Source organism: Sinocyclocheilus anshuiensis, unplaced genomic scaffold (genome assembly GCF_001515605.1).
Source record: "Sinocyclocheilus anshuiensis isolate Anshui unplaced genomic scaffold, SAMN03320099.WGS_v1.1 scaffold1089, whole genome shotgun sequence".
Classification (NCBI taxonomy): Eukaryota; Metazoa; Chordata; class Actinopteri; order Cypriniformes; family Cyprinidae; genus Sinocyclocheilus; species Sinocyclocheilus anshuiensis.
Genome location: NW_015555709.1, coordinates 1,771,529 through 1,787,767, shown reverse-complemented (window position 1 = coordinate 1,787,767; position 16,239 = coordinate 1,771,529). Strand labels below are relative to the sequence as shown.

The window sequence follows — 16,239 nt, the reverse complement described above, 5'->3', positions numbered from 1 at the left end:
CCTATATGTACGTTTAAAATTCTACAAAAGGCACATTTAATGTCCAACAATGAATATTTTAGCAAAATGCATATTTGACTCAGAATTATTGTGCTCTGTCTGTTTAGCGTGCATGTGCGCAGCAGCGCTTGTTCACTCGTGTATGCCTTGCCCACTCCTGACAGCAAGCAAAATGGATATATTTGCATGACTTAAAAAATATACTCGTGACATGTCAGTTATGCACTAAGGAAAACACAACATCTCAAATGCATTAAACAGCACAAATATATTCGCTGTTTGCCATGGTGGATCGATCTGATCCATGATCGACATTAAGGGCTGTTTAAGATTAAGCATCCACAAATTAGTTAGATTGTGTGAACTTACACTGTCGTTTATGGAACTGCTTTAGCCCCGATTGATTTGTTAGGTTATTTCAAGTCAGATTTTGGACTTTAATCCCCACTTTTCCTCAGGTCTCCGTAGTGTTGTTGTGATACATATTCACGCGCAGCGGTGATGAGAGAACGCGCTTGAGAAACAGTTTCAAGAGGAGAAATCAATCTACATATAAAATATTGGTCACAAATTATTGGTCACTTTCTAAACAATAAAAGTGTAGCCATCCACTAGTAATTATATATAAATAAATCGTTTTTTACCGATGCAAATATGTTAGAAACGATGCATCGCGATACAAATGCCAACTTGTATCCGATGCACACTTTTTAAACCGATGCATCGTATCGTTAACTTTTTTTGCAGATGCACCGAGCGAATGGGTGAATCTTCCCATCCCTAATATATATATATATATATATATATATACACACAACAGCGTTTTAGTGCCACGTTAGAAAAAAGAAATCTAACATTATGAGATTAAAGTCGTAATATTTTGAGAATAAAGACGAAATTACAAGAATAAAGTCGAAATATTACGAGAATAAACACCCTAAAATGACACAGCCTAATTTAGAAAGAGCAAACTTTCTAGACTAGGAGGCCTTTTCTTTCTTTTAACGCCCCCCTTCTAAGCCCTCCCTGTCATCTATCTTCCATTTGGCCACGCACAAAAGAAGAAATGGCAGATGAAACCATAGATCATGGCCAGGAAGCCAGACACAGCCTAAAGGGAGAGGATGGATGAAAAAAAGAAAGAGAATGAGAGAAAGAGAGAGATAGCATGCAGCCAAAACCATTTGCAGGTCGTCTCTTGGTACACGGTGACAGTACTTGTTGCTCCAGAGCCACATTAAGCCCAGCTGCAGAAGTAAAGCTCTGCTCATATAGGTTCCATTTCTTAAATAATTCCTCCCCCACCAAACATAAATTATGTATCGCCATCAAACCCGTGAAAGCCCTGTGGGGTATATGTCCATGGTTATGAGTCAGGGTGATGGGGTCATCCCAAACACTGTTTCGATGATAAACGGCATCCTGGGACGCAACATCTGTGGCCGAATAACTGACGAAACACACCTGTAACACCAGATCTGAACTGCTAGTTATTGTGTGAAGCCAGTATAGTCTAAATATTCACACCTGTTACTGCAAATCAATTGAAATGCAATAATATGCCAAGGTCACCATTTGTTGGCAGGTCGTTATATTTGTTTCACTTCTCTTTAACTGTATTGTCTGCTTACTTTCTTATTTATTTTAGTTTTTTGTTGTTGCCATTCACCAGATAAAATGACTGTGAATTCTTATTTTGTTGCTCACGTAAACCTTGTGTACAATTATTGTATTAAACTATTGAAGGGAGAGGGTGTTCTTTATATAATATGCTGTAAGAGTTGATGCTTAATGTAATAGCATAGCATGTTTCCATGAATAGCCTAACATTGCACAGCTATTGCATTGAGGGCATTGTGCATGTTTTCTTTTAGAAAATTAAAAAAACTGATTTAAAAAAATCTGACAAGTTACTATAAACATCCTACAGTTAGACTTACAAAAATAATTATAATATAATAATATAATTATATATTAAATTAGTACTTCTGTAATCATATTGGTGTGGACATATATTTTATAAAACAATAAGCCAACCTGAGACTGTATGTAAAAGTGATTTTACCACAGTTACAGAGGTTTGCTGCTTTGAAACATGCTTAAGACAATCCTTACCATGGTAAAATCATGGTAACACAGAACCTTTTGTGGCTTTTTTTTTCTCAAAAGAGGCAGGTTTTTCTTTGATAAATAAAAAGTTGATAAATAGAATTTATTTTAAATTAAAATATTTTTGTGACATTAATTTTATGTATTTACTTTCACTTTACTGCATCCTTGCTAAATAAAATATTTTAAAAAAAAAGTGTTAAGCATAATATCATATCATATCATATCATATAAATTGAGAGAAAAACATCAAAACAGAAAAAAATGTTTCAAACTCAAAATTTTAGACTTATGATTAGAATCATATATATAATCCTTTTTTGATACATATAATTTATTTTCAATTAAAATCTTTTGTGGCATTATTAATTTACTTTCACTTTATACGGCATCCTTGCTGAATAAAATAATTAATTTATTTTAAAAAATATTTAAATTAGAATATAATATAATATAATATAATATTAATGTTTTAGAGTCAAAATTTTAGATTTACAAATAGCATCATAAATAGAATCCTTTTCACTGATCAGGATTAATGTTTGTGCTGCTATATTTTTCATTTGAAACATTATATTTTGATGTATAGATGACTTCCCTACTTTTTCCAGAGCCATGGCCTTGCAATTAGCTAGTATTTATAAAGCAGGACGTTTATTAGAGAAACTGGGACATGTAGGTTCAAATCTGTCCATTTGTTTCTCTCTCTGACGACTTCCTGTTCTCTCTTTCTACTGTTTTCTTTAATAAAGTGGCAAAAGACCATCAAAAGAACTGTTTTATTACATCAGAAATACTTTCCAAGGCACTGACTCGACAGTATAATCAACAGTATGTCTAATTAGCACAGTGTGCTGACATTCAGACTCCGCCCCCTCTGTATGAACCGTACGTCACTGCCGCTAAAGACTTGCCATCATATTTGTCACCGAATTAGACACAGATATAATCTACAGCTCACAGTTCAAGATCAATTTTGGTTCCATACTTAAATTACTCTATAATTAGTTTTAAATTGTATCCTGTGCCCGGGTTATATAAAGCAACTGCTTGTTAACTTGATAAACAAATAATAAAACATAATTAATGTTTGGTATTTCAGTCACTTAATTTTCCCATCTTATTCATCTCTTTATTTTACCTCCAATAAATGTCTGTCAAATGCTAATTCCAACTCGAAATTCCTCCCTTGTTTCTCGCAGGGCAAATATGTGAGAAGAAACGGCCTTCACGGGGCAGAGTGTTATTGAACGCAAACTGCTACATGTCGGTAGAGTCTCCAGCTACGAGCTCAATACACTTCCTGCTTTATCAATACCAGCACACATTCAAGAATTTGTGTGTGCGCGCAACGTGCATGGTTTATGGATATCACCATGGCAACATCTGGGCTCTGGAATGGCTCACTTGGTCACTATGTCACGTCTGGACGATCTCCTCAGTAAAATCATGATGAGAAGGAAAAAAGAACAAACTGAGTGTTGTAAAATGATGGAATGGGAAAAAAAGGCTAGCAGAGAGGACGAACTAGAAAAGAATGAAAATTATGAGCCATAAATGGCTTTGTCCAGCTGTGAGGTGAACTGTGATGTGGTTTCAATTGCAGCAAGTGTGGTTGTGTTTACACTACCAGTCAACATTTGAGCACACATACACATTCTTTATTATGTTACAATTTTCCACAATTTAGAAAAGTCTTACATAAGTTCAAAAAGGCACAGGAACAATTTTTATGGCTGGGCCACCACTTCCCTAGGCCAATTAGAAAATAATTAGATAAATACATATTTGATATATAATCTAGAATATAATTTGAAATATTTGTAAAGTGTAAAAGGGTAATAAAACTATATTTAAAAATTTTAATATATAATGATATATAATTGCAATTCTGAAATTAATGAAAATTAGATAAAACAAGTTTTGACTGATTTAAGCAGGATTTTTTTCCCCCAGCAGGCTTACAGGTTATATACAAAAAAGTTAATTATATATATATATATATATATATATATATATATAGCTTCAAAATGTATCATTTAACTTGCAATTTGCAAAGAAGAAGAAAAATACTCAATTTAATGCCAATAATTTTTAGTTTATGAATAAGCTTTTAATTTTCACAAAATCTATAATTTTATTATAAAAGTAGAAAACATCTGGCTCATGTTTACATTTTCTTCTGTCATTTATATATACTGTTATTTATATATTATTGATCATATTTATACAGTTGTATATGGCTTAAGGGTTTTATATACATTAAATATAGTATAATATAATATAACTATAATGCAACTCATGTCATCACAATTTATATTAGTCTATACAATTCATTTCAAGCATTTATGCATAAATTTTCAGATTACAATGTTATCAAATTCAGTCAAGTGTCTAAACTTGTGACGCCTAGCGTATACATTCAGAACTACCTCAACACACACACATACAGTGATCTGAAGAGCTGGCAGTTTCTCCTTCCGTCTTGTCACGTTACCTAAATTAAGACGTCCGCCACACAAATCAGATTACAGCCAGCTGATACTTCCTCTCGGCTCTCTGATAGAGCAGCACAGAAGAACACTGACCTTCAGAGAGCGAGAGAGCCGTGTAGAGTTTCCTTACTGTACTGTGTTACACAGAGGCCACGAGGTGCAGCTATGTGAGGAAACAATACAAGCACTGTCGCTATGATCAAACGCTTCGAACAGAGGGAGTGATACGCATGTACAAATATACACACACATGCTTTCAAACCCACATATGCTCCCACAGCGGACACACACTGGGCATTGTACTTGATGATGGAGCCAAGTGCCTCTGTTGAAAGTTGGGTGAATGAGTCAATCTCATAGAAACAAGTCCAAATGGTATTTCATACCAAAATGTGTATTTAAAATAAATAAATAAATATTTGAAATATAATCTAAAATATATTAAAACATAATAACATTTTTAAATATATAATGATAATTATAGTTTATTATAATAATACTTAATAAAATCTGATATTTTGTAATCTCTGTTTTGTAAATCTATCTATCTATCTATCTTCTTATATATTGTAGTAATTGTAGTATATATTCTTCTGCACTAATGAAAATTCGATTTTTTGATGAGATGAGATTATGCTTTGATTATATTACGATGATGAGATTTTTGAGGGCGTATGCACTTCATTATAAAAACAATGTCATACACTGAACAAAAAAAAAAGTAAACCAATTCATTTTCTTGAAGCCAAATATAATTTCATATTTCTTTCCTTTCAATTTGATGTGAAATATGAGCCGGACACATTCTTGACAGGTTTCATGAGTCACCCAAAAAGCATAAACAATATCTCCCCAAACTACACAAGCAATATACCAACCTGACAAATCCATTGATGGACTTTTTTTCAGAAATTCCTCCCAGCCTCAGATAAACGTTGTAAACTTTATCGTCCGAACGGCAGTGAGCGCTGTTTAAATCAAGCTAACGCTAATCGAAGTTTCTTCTCGCTTAGTACGGGACAGCTTTATGTCTTCCCGGAGACCCCAGAGCGGCGGCGGGAGATGCCGGGGCTATCAGCAACTTTTAATTAAGTGGGTGTGAATATGGGAAATGGAAAATTGTTCTGTCAACCCAACGAAATGGAGATTTTGATGTTTGAGGCACGACATGCACCTCCGCCTGCCGTTTCTATTATCCAATGAAGAGATACAAATGGAGAAAAAAAAAGTAAGGAGCAAAAGGGTAGACGGATGTGGACAACATACAAGCATCTTCCCCAAGATCAGCAAGAAACAGGGGAAAGAAACAGCAATATCACTGAACATTAGGGTCCTGGTCTCTTCTCTAATGCAGTGTGATATCTCTGTAAGCCTGAGGTACGGAAGCCAATATATTAAAATGTGGGCCGGATTAGGTGTGATTGTGTTTACGGATCGTCTTGAACATTTCTGCTCGCTAGATTCAAAGGGGAACAATAACATCTCTGTCTTTCGTGAGAGAATGCCGGTCGTCGGCCGTCCACCTCCTCAAACATAATAAAACCTGGAGAAAAAATGCGTGACTCAGGCTAGAGGGACGTCGATGGAGGCTTGTTAGCCGGTGCTGTTGACAAGAGAGATGGCAAGATGCCTCAGATTACGATAAACAGGGAAAGAAGTGAATGTGGGGAGAGAAAAAATGAATGAAAGATGGCTACAAGGAAGCCAGAGTGATCCAATCACAATCTATCTCCCACGACCTCTGTCAGTTCTCAAAGAGTCAGCAATATCTCAGCGAGAGGGAGAGAGAGGACTCGCTATTTGAAAGAAAATGACCCCTGGGGCACCTCTCCCATTGACTCCTTCCTCCATAGGATGAGGACCACTTAAAAGAGAGGGGAGAAAGAAAAGAAAAAAGATAGATGAAGGAACGAAGACAGAACAAATTGCTTCAAACCAATTAATTTCCACTTCTCTCTTTCTCTCGGTCCTCTGGGTTTTGGTGTGCAGCAGCTACAGACAGAGAGAGAGCGGCCTGTGAAACTCATTCAGATCATCCTGTACGTCCAAACCCGCACAATGAAGCACTGCAGGTGGACACAATCAACCAGCATGCATTTCAACACACTTAAACTTTAAGATGTTAATTAAAATGGCAACTGACACATTTTAGATTGCGCAATGTAAAGTATGTCCGGGTGACAAAATACAGTATGTGGGAAACAATGCACGATGGGGGCTTGATTTGATCCATAATGCTTAGATTAAATTGCGAAAACTAGACTATGATATTGATTATTTAGGAATAAAAGCCTAAAGCCTGCTGATAAAAACCTGCTTAAACCAGTCAGAGCTGATTTTATCTGTTTTTCACCTGTTCTCTCTCCCAACCTTGACGCCCAGATCAACCAGCCTAAAAGGGCAAACACTAGCCTGCAAACTAGTTTGTTTGTTTTTTTCCCAGCATGGAACCCCTTGTATTACTACTTTAGAGCTTAACTCATTCCACACCAATTGATTTATATAGATGAAATATACCCCAACTCATGTGATTTGTTGAGGAAAAGATTGCTACTACTTTTACTAAATCCCATAGACTTAAGCCCAAAGTATAGCTACTTCAGTTTTTTTTACACGTTCACTAGCGTGTGCATACAGTCGAACAGTTTGATAGCATGCATGAACGCAGGCGGTCGACACATGTGCTCTAGAAAGCTTAATTTTTGTCCAGCGTCTGCTCTATTTTTCCCCAGAAGTTATGACCGATAAAAATGTGCTTTTTTAAACTAAAGTTGCTACTATTTTGCGCTTGTCAATGTGGCCGTCTGTTGTTGCAGTCGCTATTTTGTTGTTGTTGTTGTTCAGTCACTTTAGTCAAATTTTCTACTGTGAAAGAATGGCCCGGGCCAGTGCTGCCACCTTGTGGAACAACTGATTAGTGCAAAACCAAGTCAATGTGCATGTGCAATCTCCGCATACAAAGTAGACGGTTACAAACGTTTACGGTGGTGCACGTACATGTAAAAGCGAAGTATGGCCTTTACACTGTAGATATGGCTTGGGTAGATATAGATATTTCTGCATACTATTATAGCATTTTTTCTTAATATTTTGAATAGCTGAATTTCTTTAGATTTTCAGTTTTAATTATAGTTTTAATAATTGTTTGCATTTTTGTCATTTTTATTATTGTTCTATAAAAATATTTCTATATAGTTTTAATTTACTTTTAATTTCAGATTTAGTTTTTGGTCATTTTGCTAGGCTACTTTTTACACATTTTTCATCTAAAAATTTGTTTCAGCTTAATTTCGATTACAAAAAAAAAAAAAAAGTTTTATCTAATAATAATAATAATGTTAGCAACATGTTAAATGCCACTCAGAAAGCCTTTGCAACTGCACAGAAATATCTAGCATCACCAAAAATTGGTTACATAGTTGCACAGATAAATTATGCATAAAAAGACTGTGACGAGAGGGGCGGGGCCGAGAGCCCTGGGAACGGAGCGAGGCCGGTGGAGTAAATGCTAATTCGTAACACCTGTGCCACTCACCGGTCTCAAGTCCCACGGAGGAGCTCCGGAAGGATAAAAGGAGGAGTGACGACAGTGTTGGACGAGAGAGGACCAGGCTTGGATTTTATTTTGTGTTTTGTGTGCGGCAGTCGTCCGCGAGGGGCTGCCGCTTTACTTTCATTTTGTGTTTGTTTATTTTATTAAAGTATTTAAATGTTACAAAAAATAAATTAAAAAAATAAATACATAAAAAATAAAATCCAGGCCTGGTCCTCTCTCGTCCAACACTGTCGTCACTCCTCCTTTTATCCTTCCGGAATGGGACTCGAGACCGGTGAGACCGCCCCTCTCGTCACAAAGACCAGGACCATTTATTAGGAATTTAAATAAACAAAAGAAATCAAAGACTATCTGTCTGCTTCCCTTCCATGCATGGCTATGATCGGACCTTCAGGGTTTTCCATTCTCAGCCGCACGCTGACCACAGCAACACTGCTCTCATCTCCATTACAATGCCTCTCAACCTCCAGAGAGACGGTTCATCTCTCTCTGTGTGGCCACCGCTATGTACACAACTTCCTGTGAGAGAAGCACTTCCTCCCCTTCGTTTGTGTAATAGTTCAAATATTCTTCCTCCATAAAACCTTCTTTCCCAACAAAGCCATTTACAGATGCACTTAAATCAATATCAGTCCGAGGACAGAGTGAATACACATGGCTCCATTTAAAGAACGTTAGCCTAACACTCCTCACGCTAAGTTAATGTGTTGAAGGGTTATCAAGCCCGCCCTCTCAACATGCAATCTACACACCGCCCGTATCAGAGGCACTCATACAGAATCCATCTATACCAATTACAGAACATTTTCCATCTGAAGACGTGGATACATTAAAAACTATTATCGCCAAGCGCTGATGGATCGCAGTGTTGGAGCAGCTAACATGTTTTTGTATGTCTAGGTAGGTGTGTGTGTGTGTGTACCGAGAACCATTGCAGTAAATAAATTTAAAGGAGAGACAAAATCATCTAACATTGTCAGTATAGCTCCTTCGTTCAGAGTCTAAATCTCTCCTACAAAATGGCACTGCAAACAGCTGTTCTCCACAGTAAACGACTCTGGATCTAAGTGTCCGGGTGAGGTTAAAGGTCAGACGTTGGGCTTAGTTGTGTATTGTGTGTGGCAGTCGTCCGCGAGGGGCTGCCGCTTTACTTTCATTTTGTGTTTGTTTATTTTATTAAAGTATTTAAATGTTACAAAAAATAAATTAAAAAAATAAATACATAAAAAATAAAATCCAGGCCTGGTCCTCTCTCGTCCAACACTGTCGTCACTCCTCCTTTTATCCTTCCGGAACTCCTCCGTGGGACTCGAGACCGGTGAGACCGCCCCTCTCGTCACAAAGACCAGGACCATTTATTAGGAATTTAAATAAACAAAAGAAATCAAAGACTATCTGTCTGCTTCCCTTCCATGCATGGCTATGATCGGACCTTCAGGGTTTTCCATTCTCAGCCGCACGCTGACCACAGCAACACTGCTCTCATCTCCATTACAATGCCTCTCAACCTCCAGAGAGACGGTTCATCTCTCTCTGTGTGGCCACCGCTATGTACACAACTTCCTGTGAGAGAAGCACTTCCTCCCCTTCGTTTGTGTAATAGTTCAAATATTCTTCCTCCATAAAACCTTCTTTCCCAACAAAGCCATTTACAGATGCACTTAAATCAATATCAGTCCGAGGACAGAGTGAATACACATGGCTCCATTTAAAGAACGTTAGCCTAACACTCCTCACGCTAAGTTAATGTGTTGAAGGGTTATCAAGCCCGCCCTCTCAACATGCAATCTACACACCGCCCGTATCAGAGGCACTCATACAGAATCCATCTATACCAATTACAGAACATTTTCCATCTGAAGACGTGGATACATTAAAAACTATTATCGCCAAGCGCTGATGGATCGCAGTGTTGGAGCAGCTAACATGTTTTTGTATGTCTAGGTAGGTGTGTGTGTGTGTGCTGGGAACCATTAAAGTAAATAAATTAAAAGGAGATACAAAGTCATTTAACATCGTCAGTCTAGCTCCTACGTTCACAGTCTAAATCTCTCTTACAAAACAGCAATGTGAACAGCTGTACTCCACCGTAAACAAATCTGGATCTTTTATCTAAGGGTCCTGGTGAGGTTAAAGGTCAGAGGTTGGGCTTGGTTTGTAAATTACAGAGCGATTCGAGGTCAGCTCCCATATGACTGGATGTTTTTCTCCTTGTCTGTTTACCTCTGATGTACATTTGAACTCTTCTATGTGCCACTTGAGCTAGAGAGATCTTGTTCACCAAAAATCAATTATTGGGAAATGAATATTGAGTAACACTTGCAATGAAGCCTGTATGCATAATGTATTGATAATGTATTCTTAATGCATCTATAATAGCCTTAGAATAAGTTGCATGTTCTTGTAAATAACTGAAAGCAGTTATAATACATTACAATACTTATCTATTCATGAGGCCATCTTTAAAGAGCATAACATAATCCATTCATAATGCATTAGACTTTATAAAGGTGTAGCCATGAATAGGTAAGTATTACAATATATTTTAACTTTAGCTTCAATTACTTATGACAAAATATGATTACAACATGTATTATAGCGATAATGTATAACCCTATTTTACATATATACACACACACACATATAGTAAAAAAATAATTTATATACTGTAATGCATTCAAATGTTTTATGTTTGTTTATTTTTAATATTTATTAATTTTTATTTAAATTTATAGTTTTTATTTTTATTTTTTCCTTTGAAATAATCATAAAGGCAGAACAAACAAATACTACCATAATATACACATATTTTTAAGTATTAAAATAATTATTTTGACAATTAATAAGGACTTTTGTGTTACAATAGCATGATTTTTATTGCATTATGGCAATGAGAATACTGCAATAATGCTTTTTTAAATAATTATAAATAAATATGCTTAATTCAATTCACAACTAAAAATCACAAATAAATAAACAAACAAACGAATAAATAAATAAATAAATAAATAAGTATTAATTTATACAAAATATAGTCAAATGTCTTATTTTTCATTCTCATTTTTGGGGTGAAAACTGATTCAAACATGTTTATGACAGGCTTTCAGTGATTCATCGAGGCAATTATAATGCACTCAGTTATCTTCATAATGCACAACACTGGTCGTAGACAGTGTTTCAGGTGTGTTTCACATATTAATCACTGTGAGGGAGATTACGTTCTTCTCTCATCTGCTTTATCATGAATACCTAAGGCTAAAGGGGCAAACTATGGCCGAAGAGGCATCTACATTGCATCAGCGAGAACTTCCATGAGGGTTTCTCACTATTTCCAATCTAAACGCTCTCTTATGTATTTTTCTCAGCAGGAACATCTGAAAATAATATGCTAAATTATTCAAATGTGTGCAGTGATTCTGTCATATGTACTTCCTCTTAATCTCTGACATTAAATGGCAGAGTAAATGCTCCGGGTTCTGATTTGATCGCGGTTTAAGGTCTTTTTTTGAGCCTGGCGCTGCGGTGCGGTGCTCTAATCAGAGGCGGTGTGGGCTAGCGGAGAGTGAATGGGGTTACGATGATGAAGGAAATGCCCTGTATATATATATATATATATATGTATATATATATATATATATATATATATATATATATGCATACATATATATACACACACATACACATAAATATTTATTAAATATACACATATGTGTGTTTATTTATAAATACAAAGTACACACAGATTAAACAAACAAACTTTTATTTTGGAGTGCAATTAATCGATTTGACAGCACTATTATTATTATTATTATTATTATTACTATTATTATGACGACTTATTGCATTCTAATGAGAATTTTGGTGGAAAATTTGCTTAGTTCAATTATGTTGTAAGTAGAAATAATTATAATAACAATAATAATCATAATAATAAATGACCAAAAAAGGCTTTAAATTAGGCTTTATTTTTTAGACTAAATATATGCTAATGCTAAAAAAGCTTTTATTTTCTCTAAAATAAAATAGAAAATGTATTTTAAAATAAAACTTGAAAAGGATAAGTTGGACAAGATGGCAAAGGAAAGGCTGCCAACAAGTGCCCATGTAGGTACTTCCATTATCTCAAACAGTATAGAATGGTGCTTGCAACTCCAAAGTCATGGGTTCAATTCCCAGAGAATCAATGAACTAATAAAATGTAAACCTTAAAAAGTAAAATAATCCACTTTGGGTAGAAGCATACGGCAAATGCATAAATGAAAAAAAAAAAATCAAGGCAAACAATAGCCACTATGAAGAAGCTAAAATCTCATACTTCCATTCTTGCCATTTCAACCAAATGTTTGGAAAAAAAGTGTCCTTTCACTTGTACTTTCATTCTGTGTATGTGTGCTTTCCTCTCTATTTGGCATCTTTGGGGACTCAGGTGCGTGACCAGACCACACTGTTTGTCCGTCGGGGTCCTCAGAACATTCTAGCCAAATAAAAGCCGTCGACCATCAATGTCAAACAGCACACTCCCTGAAGTCTTACCTCTTTATCTGTGAGCATGTAGATGTATTGATGGTCAGGGCTGAACAGCATGTCTCTCAAAATTGGGTTCCCTTCGCTCACCACCACGTTCTCATACAGCAGTGCAGGCTGGGTAATGGAGTTCACCAAGATCTGAAAGAAACAGAGAAGATAGACATTTAATACACATCAAATATTTTCCAGATTGGCTGTGATCTGATCGGCTGATCGTTTTGTGCAGCATTCCGGCTTCTACAAGGTAGAAAAATAGGTTTATAATGGAAACTGTCAAAAGGTTTTTGGTTTGGTGTCTCTTTAAGCTACATAATACAGTCATTTAACTCGATGCTTAATCACATCGATGTATAAAGGGGAGTAACTCTGGCCTTGACCGATGCTAAACAAATGGATCTTGGTCAATAATAACCACACAGCCTCTTTTTCTGCTTCCTTCCTCTGTTTGGCCCACCCGAGCATGACCCAGAGTCATACCCTTCTTTAAGTCCCCCTCCCCGGCCTTATTGATGCAAGGTCAGGGGAGCGTGACCCCCGCATCCCGTGGTGTTTCAGGGCCTAATGATGTGCTCGGCTCCGGTGCCGCGTCCCGCTGATTAATGACCGTCCCCCTTCGCCGAGCGCCGTGGGAGCGCATTATCTGGGCCCTCTGACACCACCCCATCGCTAATGAAGAGAGCACCTGCAGCACCTGAGTACACTGGAGCACCGGACGACCCACTTACAAAAACACAAAAGCCACTAAAGCAGTTCGGCAAAAGAGTTGCAGGACGTTTTAGCCGCATACACCTGGGAGTCGACAGTGTGGCCTATTTGGGTCAAACCCTGCAGCCAGATCACAAGAACTAAAATTACACCTACAAGCATCTGAAAATAGAGCCAACTTAATCAGCACTTCTTGTCTTTAACTAAAACCTAAAGTTGTGCGACATGACCTCATGTAAACTGCCATATTAATAGAACATTTATATCGAGGGGAAAAAAATTGTCATTACTGGCATGGACAGAATTGGTGGACTTTTTCCACATTTTCTGTACTGATTTTGTGTGGGCTAGCGGAGAGTGAATGGGGTTACGATGATGAAGGAAATGCCCTTTAATGAGAGGAAGACCGGAAGCACTCCAATCAGCCCTTAGTGAGGAGAACATGAAAGCACAAAGAAAAATGCGAGAGGAAAACAAAGGAAGGAGCGAGACGGAAGGAGAAAAAGAGGAGAGAGAGAATTCTCCAGCTCTCGGTCTGAGTGAAAAGGGGGATGGTGGGGGTGACGGGGGTTCGGACGCTTTCTTTTCCATCAGAAAAGATCAGAGAAGCCCTTCCTCAATTTTCTCTGATAAGTGGTGAATTACTAGAGGCGCCGCTGCTTGTGTGTATGTGTGTGGAAAAGTGGGAAAGAATTGGTGGACTTTTTCCACATTTTCTGTACTGATTTTGAGGGTAAAATCTGCAGAATTTAATTGATTTTTTTTTTTTTTATTAATTTATTTATAAGAACTAAGAGTATAATTTATTGGTGGCTAAGTATTTAGCATAATTAGTAAGACAAAATATTTAATAAACCAATGCAAATAGTGAAGAATATTTAGTAGTGCATGAGTCAGTCTAAATAATAATAATAATAATAATAATAATAAAATACTACTACTACTACTACTACTAATTATTATTATTATTATTTCTACTATCACTACTACTATAATTATTATTATTATTATTATTATTATTCAAATATTTCATATACTGGGAGAGTTTTACATTTCAATGTCATGAACCAATTAATTTTATTTATTTGTTTATTCAAATCATACTTAAACTACTATATTGTTGGTCAAATAAAATAAAATAAAATAAAATGTAGTAGTGAATAACAAATAAGCCTACTCATGGCAATTATTATTATTTTAAACACAATTCAGATGTTTTTCCATTTCTATTTTTTAAACATATTTATACATATATATTTAAACTATTACATATTTAAACTATTATATTGTTGGTATGTATGAAATGAAATGAAAAATGAAAAGTACAAATATAAAACAAATTAAAAAAAATACTTCTCCTTGATTTTTAGTATTATATTTACATTTTCATTTTCCAGCTTCAGGCCTTTTACACTATACTTTTAGGTTATGTTTTTTAAAATTATATTTACATTTTCATTTTCCAGCTTCAGGCCTTTTACACTATACTTTTAGGTTATGTTTTTTAAATCCAGCTTCAGGCCTTTTACACTATACTTTTAGGTTATGTTTTTTTAAATTATATTTACATTTTTAATTTCCAGCTTCAGGCCTTTACACTATAATTTTTGGGTTGTTTTTTTTAGAATTTTATTTCCATTTTTAATTTCCAGCTTCAGGCTTTCTACACTTTTTTAATTCAGTGTTTTCCATGATTATAAGAACCCTTTATATTGTTGCTCAGTGGGTGATGGAGGCTCGCAAGACAGCAAAGCAGTCTGGGAGTTGGAGTCTGTTGTCCGTCTCCCCCTCCATCACTTCCTTGAGCATTACTCCCACGGGACGCGGTTCATTACGAAGTAGAGGCAGATAACAGCGCAAGGACATCACATCCTCTCCCTCAGCCAATCCTTCTGGAACTCTTGCCAAGTAACGCTGAAGTTCCTGCAGTGGGACGCGAGCTGGAAGACAGAGAGAAAGGATCTTCCCTTGTGTCTGTGCAGGAGAACGCACGACAGGAGGGAGATGCTTTAGCCGCATGGAGCAGGAATACTAATCTAAAAATACTGCCCACTGCTATGCTTTGGTTTATAGCAATTTTTGGGCCTGCTTAATATGTCGAGTAGCAGGACAATGCAACTAACAAACTCCCCTGCAAGTTTCTCTGCCATATGAAACTGATTAAATGGGATAAACATATATAATTGTTCTTCAAGGGTGAGCAAGAGTTGCCATCTGCATTTCTCCGCCCTTTTTCAGAGTCGTGCAGATTGACGTAATTGTGCAATGACTCTTCAAATTGCAGATTCTTGGCAGATGGCCCATCTTTCGCTTAACAGGAAGAAGCAGCAAGAGCTAGAGAACTCTCTGTCTCACGTTGCCTCAATAAAGGTGTCAGGAGAGATGGAAGTTGGAAAGTGAAAAAACAAAAACAAATCCAATTCTCCCCACTGACTGCAGCTGAATCCCAATACACCATAGTCTGGAGGGTTACTGCTACAGTCTCTGCTTTAGATACAACGTTCAATCACTTCCTGGGTCACAGGACCCACTGTGAAATACACTGAAATACTATTTAAGTATCTTTACTTAATTCAATGCATACTTCCAATTCTTCGTAATTATTTAATAACTTCTGAGTAAAAATGTGTCTTCGCTATTTTTATTCAGTGCACTTTGGTTTAAAGAAAAGTATACAGTGCTAAATACTATTATTATTAATTATTATTAATGACATTTTATATTTAAAAGATATTTGAAATTTTATATTATACATTTCTTTATTTATATATTTAAATTTGTAATTAATATATTTTATAGTTTATATTTAAATATTTTACAGTATATTAGATATTTTTTATATTTGAC

The 16,239-nt window shown here is 36.1% G+C and overlaps 1 protein-coding gene across 1 annotated transcript in view; it reads right to left on the bottom strand.

Annotated features, from left to right (window-relative positions):
- LOC107671876 (plexin-A1-like) overlaps positions 1-16,239 on the bottom strand; it is a 255,769-nt gene that overhangs the window by 123,306 nt on the left and 116,224 nt on the right. Inside the window, exon 4 of the mRNA XM_016464878.1 lies at positions 12,694-12,825. Coding sequence (XP_016320364.1) covers positions 12,694-12,825 — 132 coding nt within the window. The remainder of the gene's footprint in view (positions 1-12,693; positions 12,826-16,239) is intronic.